Here is a 15100-nt window from a genome sequence, read left to right on the forward strand (position 1 = left end):
ATTTTGGATAAGGGGTGCTTACCTGTACTAGAGCTGCTTCTCCTTGCTCCCAGGAAATCTCCAGAACTCCACAGTGAAGGCCAAGGAGCCTGTGACTCCAGAGGGGCAGTGGGTACCACAGTCAGGGCCGTCGCCTCCCACGAACAAGATAGCATCAGGTAAGTGACTGAATGGACTCCTCCCTCCCTCCCTCCCTCCCTCCCCAAACCTTTCGGGGGGCCCAGGCATCTAAGCATGGGCCATGCATGTAGCAAAGCGGACCCAGCCTGACATCTGTCTGTGTGACCTCAGCTTCTTGAGCCTCCAAGTCTGCAGCTGGGAAGTGGGATGGTCCTGTACTGGTCCATAACCTCTTATCTGGGATTCCAAAATGCTTAGGAACAACTGGGCACACACCTGCAATCCCAGGGGCTCGGGAGGCTGAGGCGGGAGGATCGTGAATTCAAAGCCAGCCCCGGCAACTTAGTGAGACCCTAAGCAACTCAGTGAGACCTGTCTCTAGATAAAGTACAAAAAATCACTGGGGATGTGGCTCAGTGGTTAAGCGCTCCTGGATTCAATCCCCAATACAACACACACACAAACAAACTTAGAAAAGTTTTTATCCTAAATTTTGTGCAAACTCCTTTTGTTGCAAAATCAGACTAGACCTAATGAGGTGACTTAGTCTTTTGCTATTGAAACTTTGCCATATTTGGTTACAAGGTGATATCTATCAGTCTACTGAGGATGTTCTGTAATATAAATACATAGAGGATTAATTTTCTGACCACCCCCCTTTGCCCAAGTCCCAATTCTGAATCATCTGGTTCCACGATTTTTGGATGAGCAACTATAGGTCACCCCTTTGTAGGGCTCTTGAGAAAATTAAATGAAGGAACGCCCCCACCCAGCTGTTGGCCAACAAAATAGGAGTAGCCATTTCTTTCTACTTTATGTCCGGGAGCCTGTCAGTTCATCCTCCCATCTCTCCATTCAGTCCTCCATGAATAAAGATTTGCTGAGCACCTGCTATATGGCAGGATTTATGTTTTTTGCTCCCTTCTTAGGTTTTCTCTCTTTTTCTCTCCCAAGATCCAGGGTCTGACAAAGTGAGTGGCAGAAAGATCAGACCTCAGCTCCTAGAAAGAGGATCAGATAGCTGTGTGACCTTGGGAAATCCCTGAACTTCTCTGTTTCTCTGCTCCTATGCTAAGGCTCAAGCTGGGCAATTTCCTGGGGTTCCTTCCTCTTCCCAAAAGCGAAGAGGAAGGTCCTGGAACTTGGGTGCCATCTAGAGGCTACTGGGCTTCCGTTTTCTGTGATCTGTTCCTGTAGCCTACCCACCACCCACGGTGTTCTCTGGCCGAAATTAGTAGCCCTCTCTGCTCTTGTCTTCCTATTCCGCCTAGAGACACCTCCCTGGATTAATCACAGAAACATTCGAGATGCCATTTAAAGCAAAGCAAATTGGGATGGGGAGTGCCCCTCCGTGCCAGGTGTTTATTATAATGCAGTGTTGTCATTCACTGGGACGTGGCAGGTGGAGAACCAGGCTTGGGGAATTTAAGGGATTTTCCCCAAGGTTTCACCACTGTTAAGTGGCAGAGCCTGGATTTGAGCCTTGATTTGCCTCACTCCAGAGTCAGTGGTAGAGAGCTTAACGACCCAGCTGTCCCGGATGTGGCTGAATGTCCATCTGCTTGTTCCAGGTGTGAGCTCCCTGGACGTTAGCCTGGCCATGCCTGGAGGGGTCGGAGTCCTCTGGGTTGACTGGCAGTCAGGGGTGTGGAGTCCCACTTCCATCCAGAATGGGGCTCTCACGTTCTGCTGCAGGTTGGAAGCGCCTCTGTGCCCAGGTTTTCTGGGAAGGACGCAGGCACGGCTGTCTGTGAGGCTCCCCTCGATTCCGCTGGACGGCCTGTGATGAATGGTGCTGAGCACGGCTCTCGGGTCCCCCATCAGAGTCCCTGGAGGGTTCTGTTAAAGCATTGCAGGGGCTCAGAGTTCCTGGTGGGCCTGATGGTTTATCTGGCCACCCAGTGCCAGGGGAGGCCCATGCTGTGTGCAGGGGGCACACGTTGAGATCACCATTCCAGCCCACCAAGGAGGGTTCTCTCCTATCTGGGGACCCGTGGTGGCCCCTCTAGGAAAAGCCCTGTAGTGAGTCTGGCAGGGTAGGGGCTGGAGGGCAGGCAGGTGTGGGTGAGCGGGAGGTGGGGCCCTGTGGCAGGGTCGCCTGGCTGACGGGCACGCCCCGGCCTTGGTCCTTGTGTGGTATATGCAGTGGAGCCCTGCGCGGGGGACAGGTCCATCTTCTGCCACCTGGAAGTGCTCAGTCGCTACTGCACCATCCCTGGCTACCACCGCCTGTGCTGCGAATCCTGCACCAAGAAGGCCTCGGGCCCTGCCACTAGCCCGGACCCCAGCCCGGCCTCGCCTCCTCCATTCTCCACTCCTGGGACCTCCTTACCAGAACCCAAGGCCACTCCGGAGGCTGTGCAGCCCACCAGGGGGCCAGGAGAGTTGGACAGCCATCAGCAAGGCCGACCCACCCAGCTCCCGGGACCACGGGACAGGGGCTCCTCAGTGGCCCAGCTCCACATGGCCTCCCAGACTCTGAGCCCTAGAGCATTTGGGGGCACCTCCCCTACCACTCCTCAGGGACCACCTTGGGGCTGGACCCAGCCACCTGTACCAGCCTCTGAGGGCCAAGGGCAGTCCAGGGAAGACCCAGGGCATCCAGGCACTGGCCTTCCTGCCACCTCCCCGGTGACATGAGCCATGCCACACGCCTCCGGCCAGTCATGTTCACACTCTGTTGCTGCCCCGTGTCCCCAGCTCAGGACACCCACTGAGGGATAGGGGCAAGCGCAGGCTTCCTTTTTAAGTTATTTGCCTTTTTGTTCTTGTTTGGGGCCGTGAGGCTCTTTCCCCCACGTTGGGGGGTGGGATACCTCAGCCAGCCGGGCCCAGACAGGACCTCTCAGGGCCTCCCGCGGTGGCTCCACCAGGACTGAGGGTTGGTGACAGCCCTCCCCACAGCCCTGGGCCCAGGCAGGACCAAAGCCGTGCTGGGAGCTGTAGGGCTTCTGCTTTCCTAGGGCTGCTGGGCCCCCATGCAGGCCCCAGAAAGGCAGAGTGGGGCCGAGGGAAGTTGGGGGGCTCCCCCGAGGGCAGGCTGAGGAAGGGGCCAGGGTGGGCCTGGGGGGAGGCTCCCTGCTGCAGGGTGGCAGGCGACAAGTTCGTTGGTCTCAGGCCCAGCTCCCCTCGCAGCTCCCCTGGCTGAGGCCAGGACGGAGGCCCCTCACCTTTGCCAACTAGAGAGCAGCACTTGTGGCCACACTCTGTCCCTGCAGATGTCACTTCTACTATTTATGATGACTCCAGGTTACAAATTGGCCTTGCAATTGCAGACCCAGATGTCCAGAGAAGAGGGCCCAGGGCACCCTGACCCCACGTCCTCGTCAGGGGCCTCCAAACTGGTGCTTGATCCCTGGCGAGACCAGGAATGGCGACTTCAGTCCTTACTCCAGGGTTTGGAGGGCCTGGCTTGGGACACGGGGCGGGGAGGGGGATGTGATTTCCTAGGCCGTGTCCCTCAGTCTGCGCCCTCCATCAGAGCCCACTCCTGCTGGAGTTGGGGTCTCTCCCACCTGACTGGAGCTCAGCCAGAGGCCTGGTGCTCCAAGGGGCTCCCAGGCGGAGAGAGTCCACCCAGCCAGGCTCTGGGGATGACAGACCAGGATGCCAGCCTCTGTCCCATGCTCGGGTGGGGGGACACATTGACCCATGGTGCTCTAGGGCCTCAGTCAGGTCAGCAGCCTCCTGGCCACCTCCAAGGGGCAGGTACCAGTCCTCGGCCCCTTGGCTCTCAGGTTTTCAGGCTGTTCCTGGGGGTCCTCACTCCAAGGTGCTGGAGGGTCTCTCTCAGACCCTTCACAGGTTAGAGGTGCTTGTGGTTCATGCCTTCCCGGGCTGGTGGGAGGGGAGCAGTGGGCCCTGGCCTGGGACCTCCTGGAGAACAGAAGCTCTGGGGGGTCCCCTCCATAGACTGCTGGGCACACACCGAACATTCCTGTGAGAGCCAGCTGGGCCTGGGTTGGGGAGGTGAGCCCCTGGCCTGGGAGGTCAGGTCTTTCCAGTGTCGTGTATTTATTAACATTGCTCTTGGTGATTTGTTTTAACCTTCCCCAAAGTGCTGGTGTGTGTGTGCTTTTTTTTTTTTTCTGTGTTTTGGAGGAAGGAGACAGTGAAGCCAGCTCTCAGGCTGGGCTGTGGCGAGATCTGGGGGTGGAGACAGTCAGGGAGGGGACCTGATGGAGCTGCGCAGCCCTGGGCAAAGCACCACTCAGAGGGTGGCGATACCTGGGAGGTGGTTTGGGGCTCCACAGTGAGAAAAGTATTTAAATGGCCAGAGCTTTCCAAACCTGCATGAGGCGGCTTCCTTGAAAGGTGATGCACACTCTTTCCTTAGGAGGGATCCTGGCAGGATTGGATTCCAGGTGGTAGGAAGGAATTCAGTATGTCTTATTGGACAAGGAGGGCTGATTGGGAGCCCGCTATGTAATTTAAAAGTGCCCATCCCACCTCACCCCGTCCTGTCCGTGTCAGACATCACTAATCAATCACCACACTGTTTCACTGCACATACACAGTTCCCTTCTTCACACTTCACTCTAACTCTTGATCCAAAGAGTAGAGAGACCCTTGTTCCCAGAGCACATGCTCCTTCTCTTCCCACCTCCAAGGACTGAACGTGTGTGTGGACAACCCAGCCCTCATGGCCAAGTGCCATTTACATCCTTCAGAAGACTGCCCCTCCTTGAGAGCTACCTGTTTGCAAATGGCGGCCACATGAGCCTCAGAGAACGCATGTGGTGACCCAGTCACACCCCAAGGGGACTGACGTTGGAAGGTGCTGGCATAGGACCCTGAGGCTGCCTCAGGATGGCTGCGGCAGGAAATTCTGTGGGCCTGCTAAGATGGAGAGCCTGGGCCCTGGATGGGAGTGTCCCTTGGCCCAGTACAATTTCTGCCATAAGAGGTCGTATGGGCAGATGGGGGCCTTCTAAGTGCCCCCGTAGCCCAGCTCTAACAGCAGTGCTGGTCCATTGCATGGGCAGGGACAACACATGGAAACCCTATGCTGATGTGTCTCCCCATCTTGTGCCCAAGGCAGACATTGCCAATCCATCACTGCGCTCTTCCCTCCCGAGCCAGATTCCCCTAAGAATCCTTTTTTTCCCATAGTGACCACTGATCTTGCTATTGTAGGGACAAGGAGCAGGGGTGGTGGGTCAGAAATTTATATTTTAGAGCACTGGAAACCCTCACTAATCAGCATCTCCGGCAGAAGCTTAACATCTAGAAGCAGAGCTGCAACATGGGCGTGGAGGAAGAAGGTTCTAGAAGCCATCCTGAGGAACCGCCATGGAGCTCCAGGGCCCACGGAGCCCAGTATGGGGAGGAGACATTGCCTGCGAACTTCAGGACTCTAGCATTTGTCCCATACTCGGGTGGGGGGGACACATTGACCCTCTGTTCATCCAAAAGAAAAGAATGAAGGCATTTATTTCCTTGCCTCTCTGTGGAAGAACCAAGAGAGAGCGACAGCAAATGCAGGCTATTATGGTGTCGTGGGTGCCTCCTGGGGTGGGATGGATCATTGGGTCTTCCTAAATAGGGATTACGGATCAAATCACCTTGGGGATAGGGGAGCTTGTCCCAGAGCCCCTGACCTCAGCCTGTGGGGTCCTCTCCCTTCTCCAATCTCTCTTTGGTCCCCCTCTCTGCAGCTCTGAGGTGTTGGGCAGGCAGCCTGGGCCTTGGGACCGTGATGGCAGGTTTCCTACACCCTGCCTGAGGGCAGGGGGTGTGGTTCAGCTGCTGAGCGTGGACCTAGCATGCACAAGGACCTGTGTGTCCACCATCAGCACTGAGACAAAACAAAACAAACAAAAAACCCCTCACTCCTCACTCTACCTTAATAATGAACAAAACCTGATAACCTACAAAGTTCTCTTTGAGTCCCTCAGAACTGAGGTTGTAAAGCAAGCAAGCTAACTGAATTCCAAAGGGTGACAAGGACACAGGCAGTGTGCACGAGGTCTGCACGCTATTATGATGTTTCTTACCTGCCTTAAGAGCAGGTAAGAAAAGCCACCTGAAATGTTGATAGAGGTTTAATAGTGAATGTGGCCTTTACAGGCATTGGCAGCCCCCGCCATGAGAGGAGTCTGTGCCCAACCGTGGCTCTCCTCTGCAGGCCTGCACTGGATGTGCCTAAGAAACATGTAAGTCAGGACAGGAGCCCCGGGACAGCCCTGGCCTTCTTGAGACCCTGACCAAGTTTCAGAGGGAAAGTTTAAAAAGCAATATCCATTTCCAGGAGCACCACGAACAGCAGACACTGGTATACCCAAATCTCTGCAGCATCACAGAGAACACTGAACTTAAGTGTGATTGTCTACATGACAGTAGACCGTGTTAGTAAGTCAGCAGCCCTGCCGTTGTTAAGATGCCATGCTTCCCCAGGTGATCGAGGTGCAGAATGGGCCTCCCTTACCCGGGCCTCCACTAAGGCTGTCTTTGTCCAGCAGGCTTCTTTGGGACTTTGGCCTGTGATTTCATTTGGGTCTCAGCTAACCAGACCTGTGGGCTCTTGGTGGGAGAGGATGGGAAGGCCTTCCCATTCTTCCAGTGGGGAAGACGGGCCACTCAGCCTTGTCCTGTTCCTGGGGAGCAGCCTGGTCTCCACGGGGCAGTTTGGCCTCTAGACTCTTTCTTTTTGCAAACCACTGGGTTTGGTGGCAGGGGAAGCGGGGACAGCACAGAGTCTGCGTCACCTGACCTGGAACTCTGTGGGCTCTTCTTAGAAGCCCCTACTCCCTACCTGGCTTCAGGTGCCTGAGGCTTGGGCAAAGGTGGAGACACCCAGGGTGGAGGGATGAGGAAGAGAAAGGACAGATAAGAACATAGCTGGTCAGTACTGTCACTAACTTGATATCTCCTGGGCCTGCCCCCCACTTTCTTCTCTCTTTTAAAAAAATTATGAAAAAATTACATATTTGTGGCTGAACGTGGTGGTGGCATATACCCATAATCCCAGCAGCTCTGGAGGCTGAGGCAGGAGGATTGTAAGTTCAAAACCAGCCTCAGCATCTGAGCAAGGTCCTAAGCAACTTAGCGAGCCCCTGTCTCAAAACAAAAAAATTTTTTAAAGAACTGGAGATGTGGCTCAGTGGTTAAGTACCCCTGGGTTCAATCTCTGGTACCAAAACAACAACAAAAGCCCAGGAAAAAAATTATATGTTTATTATTGACAAAATTTAAAACTTGATGATAAAAAAATCCATTTTTTTTAATATAGCAAAAACCACATTAACAATTTGATCACCCTTCTAGATACATGTGCTTAGGTGTATATTCACACACACACACCAACCAGCTATTAAGGCCATCAGCAACTTGTCCCCTCCCCCCACCACTGCACAACAATATAAGGACACATTTTCACCCTGAAACATGTTGAGCTGCGTCTACAATTCTAAGGACCACACAGTACCTTACCCTATGGCTAAGTGATCATTTATTTAACCCAATCCCCTAGCACTGTCAATTTTGGTTATGTCTCAATTTTGGTATCATAAACAGCGGGTAGGGAAAACTTTTATCACACCTAAGGAGAGTTTACCGGGTGCAGAATGCACCAAAACTGCATCTCAAAATTACTCCATACGCGTTTCCAAACTGCCTCCTACAAATTGTTGCAATAACCCCAAACATGCAAAAGTTTTATTTTTATCTTCTCTCAAAACACCTACAGAAGAAGACCTAGGCATCCGAACAGATGCTATTTCCAGAACCTTGTGAATTTGCCATCTGCATGGCAAGAATTGGCATTCATGACCATGTCCCCATGAGCTGGGACATTCCTGGGCTTTCTGAATCGTCAGCATCAGCTGAGCTCCCCACATGTGTTGGGCAGGATGCAGGGGGTGGAGCACCGTCTGGGAGGGAGGCCGTGGCTGCCTTCAAGCCTGCAAGACGGGGGACAACCACCTCTGGCCTGATCTCTAGCCGTGAAGGTTCCGTGGAGGTGGCTGTGACAGCCTTTGTAAGCGTCCCCTGTCCCCTGTATAACAAGTTGTCAGGAAGGTGGCGTGGTACTAGTAACGTGGCTTTTGTTCTAGATTAATTCCAGCTGATGTTGTATGCAGCAGAGACTTGTGCCAGGCACTATGTAATACCCTTGACCTAATGTTTCACTAGATTCTTACCATAACCCTAGAAGTTGGTATTCTTATTGTCCCTATTTCCCAGATGAAGAAACTGAGGCTCAGAGAGATTGGGTCACTTATCTAAAGTCACACAGCCAGAAGAGCACAGAGCTAATCTCCATATAGGCAGCTGGGGAGAGACCACACAGCTGACAAAATACACACCTGGAACTCTGTACGGAGGACAGCCCCTGCTATCTAGGAAGTGACAGTGTTTGCAAAAAAAGAGAAAAAAGAACAAGACCTGAGGCTCTCAGGACAGAAGACAGTGCCAAATCTAATGTTCTGGCTGGAAACAGCTCCAAGAAAAGAGGGAGTGGCCAAGCCTGGCTCTGGAGCCATGGAGTCTGCCCTCCTTCCCCTTGGCCAAGGAACTACAGCACTGGCCACTAGACAAAAGCTAAGCCATCACCAGACACTTTTTGCAATGGCTGAATTGGATCCCCTGCTCATTTCCTGTGACTTACAACGCAATAAAACACAGTTCACAGATCACCCTGCTGTGAGTGCGGGCAAAACCCTTCCCCTGGCCGGGGCCCAGCTGCTTCTATAAAACAGTGATTGACTGGAGGCTCCCAGGGCCACGGGTCCAGCCGGGACAAGGTGGGAAGCACTTGAGCTGCCTGAGTGGAGCCTGGAGGCCAGGGTGCGGGGGGCTGGGCACACTGGGGCCTGCTGGGGAGGGCAGGTCGGCCAGCAAGGCTCTCCAACACCAGTGACCTTGTAAATGAGGATGGGGACTGTGGGGTCCACCTCGGCTGAGGCCTTGAGGAGCAAGGACCCGGTGTTTCTGGGGCTTTGTTGGAAGACCCAGCTACTGATTTTCTTCTTTTTTTTTATTAACTTTTTAATTTGTTTTGATTAGTCATACATGACAGTAGAATGCATTTATGCACTTTGATGAACCATACGTAGATGGGATATAATTTCTCATTTTCTGAGTGTACATGTTGCAGAATCATATGGGTCATGCAGTCACATGTGTACATACAGTTATAATGTCTGTGTCATTCTACTATCTCTCCTAACCCCACAAACCCTCCCCTTCCCTCCCATCACATCCCTCTACCTAATCTAAGTGCCTCCACCTTATTGGGAATCAGTATCTGCATATTAAAGAGAACATTTGGCCTTTGATTTTGTGGGATTGACTTATTTCGCTTAGCATGATATTCTCCAACTCCAACCATTTACTGGCAAATGCCATAATTTCACTCTTCTTTAAAGCTGAGTATATGTACCACATTTTCTTTATGTCCTATTGAGGGACATCTAGGTTGGTTCCACAGTTTAGCTATTGTGAATTGAGCTGCTATAAACATTGATGTGGCTGCGTCACTGTAGTGTGCTGATTTTAAGTCCTTTGGGTATAAACCGAGGAGTGGGATAGCTGGGTCAAATGGTGGTTCCATTCCCAGGTTTCTGAGGAATCTCCATACTGCTTTCCAGAGTGGTTGCACCAACTTGCAGTCCCACCAGCAGTGTATGAGTGTGCCTTTCCCCCCACATCCTGGCCAACATTCATTGTTTCCTGTATTATTGATGATTGCCATTCTGACAGGAGTGAGATGAAATCCTAGTGCCAACTACTGATTTTCAAATTCTCAAAAACAAATATTCCATCTAGGCACAGTGGCGCACACCTGTAATCCCAGTGGCTCAGGAGGCTGAGGCAGGAGGATCGTGAGTTCAAAGCCAGCTTCAGCAACTTAGCAAAGCCCTGAGCAACTCAGTGAGACCCTGTCTCTAAATAAAATACAAAAAGGGCTGGGGATGTGGCTCAGGGGTTGAGAGCCCTGGATTCAATCCCTGGTGCCATAGATAGACAGAGAGTTACCAAAACAACAACTACAAAAACCTCCAAAGGTCACAGCAAACCCATCAATGCTCTGGATTTGGTCTGTGGCTTTGGTAAGCAACCTCTGGGCTGCTGAGCTGCTGAAGAGAAGATGGCCTGCCGGACTGGGTGGGCCTAGTCCCCCAGAGCCTCCAACGAAGGAGCATCTTACCTGGGAGCCCCTCCCCCATCCTCCTTGGCCTTGCCTTGGCTTCCAAGTCTCAAGTGGGCAGGTCCAGGTCAGTCTGTTTTAAAGGGTCAGGCTCTTGGAAGGGATGTTGCTGGCCATTCTGGAAAGAGTGGGAGGCTGAGAGAGGGTATTGGACTAGGAAGCCAAGACACTTGGGTTCTGGTGGTATGGCCGAGGGGAATCACATCTCTCCCTATGCCTTGGTTTCTTTTTGATTTCTCTGTGACACTTAAGGAAGCAGTGAGCTGTGCCAATTAAATGCATAGGTGTCACTTGCTAGCTGCACATCAAATCACTTAACCTCTCTCTGCTTCACCTTCCTTATCAAAAATGAGTGTAATTGTATTAGTCAGCTTTTCATTGCTATAACAAAATACCTGAGGAAAAAAAAATGAAATATTGATTTTGGTGCACAGTGTCAGAGTTTTCAGCCCACGGTTGGTTGACTGCACTGCTCTGGGCCTGAGGTGACAGAGCATTATGACAGAAGACTGTGGTACAAGAAAGCTGCTCGCCTCCTTGTGGCCAGAAAGCAGAGAGAGGCCAGGGACAAGATACAGTCCCCAAGGACACGCTCTCAAAGTTCTCTCCCTCCAACGAGGTTCCACCTCTTAGGTTTCCACCACCTCCCATTGGTTGCTCAGAGCCCTCACGATCCAGTCTCTTTCCAGCGAAGTACAAAGGTTGACTTTCCCCCTTGGAACACTGGTGCCCTGTGGATCAAGCCTTTGGGGACGTGTCAGAAGAAACTGTAACAATAATAAACAACATTTAATTTCTTTGTTATGAGGACTAAGTGGGAAAATTTGTATACAATGCTAAGCCTCGAGTCGGGAACATAGAAAGCATGAAACAAATCCTAGTGATTTTTACTTCTGGGAACCCCACATGATTCTGGAGTTTGAATTTAGAATCACAGATTTTCCACCTTTTAAGAAGGGGCATGGCTGAGTGGCAGACTAAGGCTCAAAGAGAGAAGACACTTGCTCAGGGACAAACGGGAGGGAATTCAGAGGCAGGGTGAGGTGACCACAGTCCCTGGCGGGGCTTGGGGAGTGGCTCTGCAGTGTACGCTGATCATCAGCCCTTTACCCAAGTGCTGCCCAACGTCCGGGCTGGACAATTGTCCACAATCCTGCATGGGCAACGAAACTGTCAAAAGCCAGCATTTTTAGTGGTCCACCCCTAATCTGGAAATGACCAGATTGAGAAAGGAGCTCACAGGTGCCATATTTTTCTTTTGCAGCCCCGGGGGAGGGGGGGATGGGAGGTGCCAGGGATTGCACTCAGGGACTCTCAACCACTGAGCCACACCCCCAGCCCTATTTTGCATTTTATTTAGAGACAGGGTCTCACTGAGTTGCTTAGCGCCTTGCTTTTTGCTGAGGCTGGCTTTGAACTCACCATCCTCCTGCCTCAGCCTCCTGAGCTGCTGGGATCACAGGTGTGCGCCACCACACCCAGCAACAGGTGTGATTTTTTGTCCAGCTTCCTGCTGCAGGAAGACAAGCCTAAGCCATCGCCACCCTGGATTCATGATCTAACCGCAATCAAATCTTAGCTGGATGGACAAAATGCACCGGCGGCCAAAGAGAGCAGGGCTCCACAGAGGCTATACCAACTATTAAAGTCCAATCAGCCCAGGGCATCGGAGTTCAATCTAATGTGTCGACTGGCTGGACGGCCAAGAGGGAGGCGGGAGTGTGTCTTCCAGGGTCCGTTGAGGCAGGCTGCAGAGGTTCCCAGAGAGGCAGGATCGGCTCCAGGTTGGATGGCCTGGGAGGGAGAGTCGGAGCTGCGAGGATTAACTAGGGGTTGGGAACCACAGAGGGGGCCAAGCCACTGGGGAGCCACAGGAATGCCTGGAGATAGTCACGGTGGCTCTGGGGGCCGCCCTGGCAAGACCAGTAGTTGCTTGGAGAGAGGGTGATTATGGCATTCTACAGCTGCCAGGAGGGACCACATTTCCTGTTAGCTTTGCAGCTGGCCGTGTCCCTCCCTGTCTGTCCCCAGCTTGGGGAGCGGCAGGGCTGCTGTTTTCCTGGTCCGGGTTGGTTTCCGTGCTTCCGGTCCTGTTCAGATTTTCACTCCTTCCCAATCCGGCGGTGACCATGCAAGCGCAATCATGGCCATGGCGTCTCTGTGGGATTTCACTGCCTTTCACCTGTGGGATTGACCCCAGGGACAGACACAGAGCACGGCTCCCATCGCTCAGAGTGTCAATCAAAAGCACCTGCTGTGTAAAGAGTCAAGGAGAAGGAATGGCTGAGACCCAGTGGGGCGGGGACTCCAGGGTGCCCCGGAGACTGGTTCCCCAAAGCGGTGCGCGGAGAGAAGTCGGCAGACCTTGTGGTTTGATGGAAAAAGAGTGGTGGGTTTGGGGAGCCCAGGGAAAAGATGGGCCCCAGGACTCCTGCCACTCCTCTCCCACTAGGGACGAAGAGCCTCTCAGATGGTGATAGAAAAACTGCTCATGTGCACTATTGTCTTCGCCCCGGCTGGCAGGAAGAAGGTAAGTAGGCAGTAATTACCCTGTATTAATAATCTCCCATTATTGACCTGAGCAGGCTGGAGCTCAAAGCAAACAAAAACACCAGGTCCTCGTACCAACATGTCCGACGAGCTTTCCTTTGAGGGCTAGAAAGTCCCAGCAAAATGGAGCATCCTCATGGGCCACACAGGAGTTTTACTTATAAAAACACGATTATATCTAAATAGCTGTTTCTCCAAAGCAGATCACAAATGGCCACTAAAGTTCATGGAAAGAAACTCAACATCATCATCATTATTATTACTACCAGGTATTTCACCCAGGGGTGCTTCACCACTAAGTCACATCCCCAGCCCTTTTTTTGGGGGGGGGATGGGGGTACCAGGGATTGAACTCAGGGGCACTTGACCACTGAGCCATATCCCCAGCCCGATTTTGTGTTTTATTTAGAGACAGGGTCTCAGTGAGTTGCTGAGGCTGGCTTTGAACTTGCAATCCTCCTGCCTCAGCCTCCCAAGTTGCTGGGATTGCAGGCGTGCACCAGCTCAGCATCATCAACCAGGTCAACCTCCTTAACCATCAGGGGGATGCAGATCAGAACAACAATACTCCACTCTGTGCTCACGAGGACGGTTGTAATTTGAAAGCTAGATAATGACAGGTATTGACAGGATGTAGATCCAAAACTCATGCCTGCTGATGGGAATTAAAATGGTGTAGTCACTTTGGAAAATGGTCTGGAAGTTCCTCAAAAAGTTAAAAGTAGAGTTATCATATGACCCAATAATCTACTCCTAGGTAGATACTTGAGAATTGAAAATGTGTCTTCACATGCACACACACACACATACACACACAGAAAACTTGTACACGAAATGTTCCTAGCAACAGTATTCACAATAGCTGAAAGGTGAAAATAAGCCAAAATCCATTGGCTGATGAACGGATAAACAAACTGTGGTCTGTCCATGCTTGGAATATTACTCAGCCTTAAAAAATGAAATAGTAATAGCACACTGCGACGTGGATGGACCCTGACAGTATCATGCTGAATGAAGGAAGCCAGACACTAAAGACTGCATGATTCCATTTACAGCCAAAATAGGCAAATTGACAGAGGCAAGAAAATATCAGTGGTTTCCAGGGCAAAGGGAGCTTGCAGGGAAGAGGGGAGTGACAGCTGAACCAGAATTCTTCTTGGAGCCATGAGAATGTTCTGGAATTGTGCATACTGAAGCCATTGAGTCATACACTTTAAATGGGTGAATTTTACAGAGTGTGGATTATGTCTCCATAGAACTATTATATTAAAAATAAAATGGGCAATGGAGTGAGGGAGTAGGTTCGAATTCTCTATTTTCACAAAGCTTCTATAAACCTAAACCTGTTCAAAATTTTAGGTTTTTAAAAAATAAAAAATGAAGAGAGTGGATCCCCCTTCATTTACTGGCTTCCCCGGACTCAGTCTTCCCCAGCTCCTCTGTCCCAGGCTGCTGAAGTCGAAACGCAGAATGGGAGCCAGGAGCCCTCGGCCCTCGAGCACGTTTCCGTGGGCCGCAGCAGGAGCCTGGCAGAGTGAAGGCAGAAGCTACCCTTCTGCGTAAACGGGCCTGGGCAGCTGTGCTCTGGATTCAGGGTGGGAACGACAGGAGATTGGGCCACAGCTCTGCGACCTCCTCGGGACAGGAGCAGCATGCTCTGGTGTGAGCGGGACCCCAGAGTTCACGTGCTGGGGGCCTAGTCCCCGGCACAGCAGTGCTGAGAGGTGGGACCTTGGGGGTGTGAATGTCAGCGAGGGCTGAGCCCTGGGAAATGGGTCAACACGTCGTCTCTGCAGCGGGTTCCTGGTGAAAGGACGGTGGGCTCCCTTCCCTTCTGTCTCTCACTTGTGCATGCGCTTGACCTTCGCCTTCTGCTCTGGAACGGCACAGCAAGAAGCCCTTGCCAGATGTGGGCCCCTCGACCTCGGGCTGCCGAGCTTCAGAACCCCAGGCATGAATCTCTACCCTTTCTACACTGTCCAGCCTCCGGAATCTGAGAGCCGGGCGGTGGCACCCACCTGTGACCCCAGCAGCTTGGATGAGGCGGTGGGAACTCACGGTTAAGAGAGTGGGCCCCCTGTGCTGACCCCACATCCTTTCTTTCCCAAGAATCAGTTTACCTGCAGCCCTGCCTGGCCTCAGAGGACAGGACAGTCACATTCCTCAGCAAACGACCTGCTACCTGCAGGAGAAACACAGGCCCCAAATAATGTCCATACGAGGAACCCAAGTTACCCTCAAGGGGGAGAACTTTGAGACCTGAAACTCTGGGAGATAAGG

At 52.2% G+C, this 15100-nt stretch overlaps 1 protein-coding gene across 8 annotated transcripts in view; it reads left to right on the top strand.

Annotated features, from left to right (window-relative positions):
- The window catches only part of ADAMTS14 (ADAM metallopeptidase with thrombospondin type 1 motif 14), a 78718-nt gene extending 72056 nt beyond the window's left edge, over nucleotides 1–6662 (top strand). For 3 of the 8 annotated variants that reach the window (XM_081266913.1, XM_081266916.1, XM_081266915.1), the window contains exons 21-22: nucleotides 54–158; nucleotides 2267–6662. In XM_081266913.1, coding sequence (XP_081123039.1) covers nucleotides 54–158; nucleotides 2267–2760 — 599 coding nt within the window. In that variant the 3' untranslated portion in view covers nucleotides 2761–6662. Of the gene's footprint in view, nucleotides 1–53; nucleotides 159–2266 lie in introns of those variants that run through there. The other 5 variants (XM_081266910.1, XM_081266911.1, XM_081266912.1 and 2 more) reach the window with 4 other exon arrangements.
- Nucleotides 6663–15100: the final 8438 nt, after the last annotated feature.

The sequence above is a fragment of the Spermophilus citellus genome, assembly GCF_964194105.1.
Source record: "Spermophilus citellus genome assembly, chromosome: 15".
Lineage (NCBI taxonomy): Eukaryota > Metazoa > Chordata > Mammalia > Rodentia > Sciuridae > Spermophilus > Spermophilus citellus.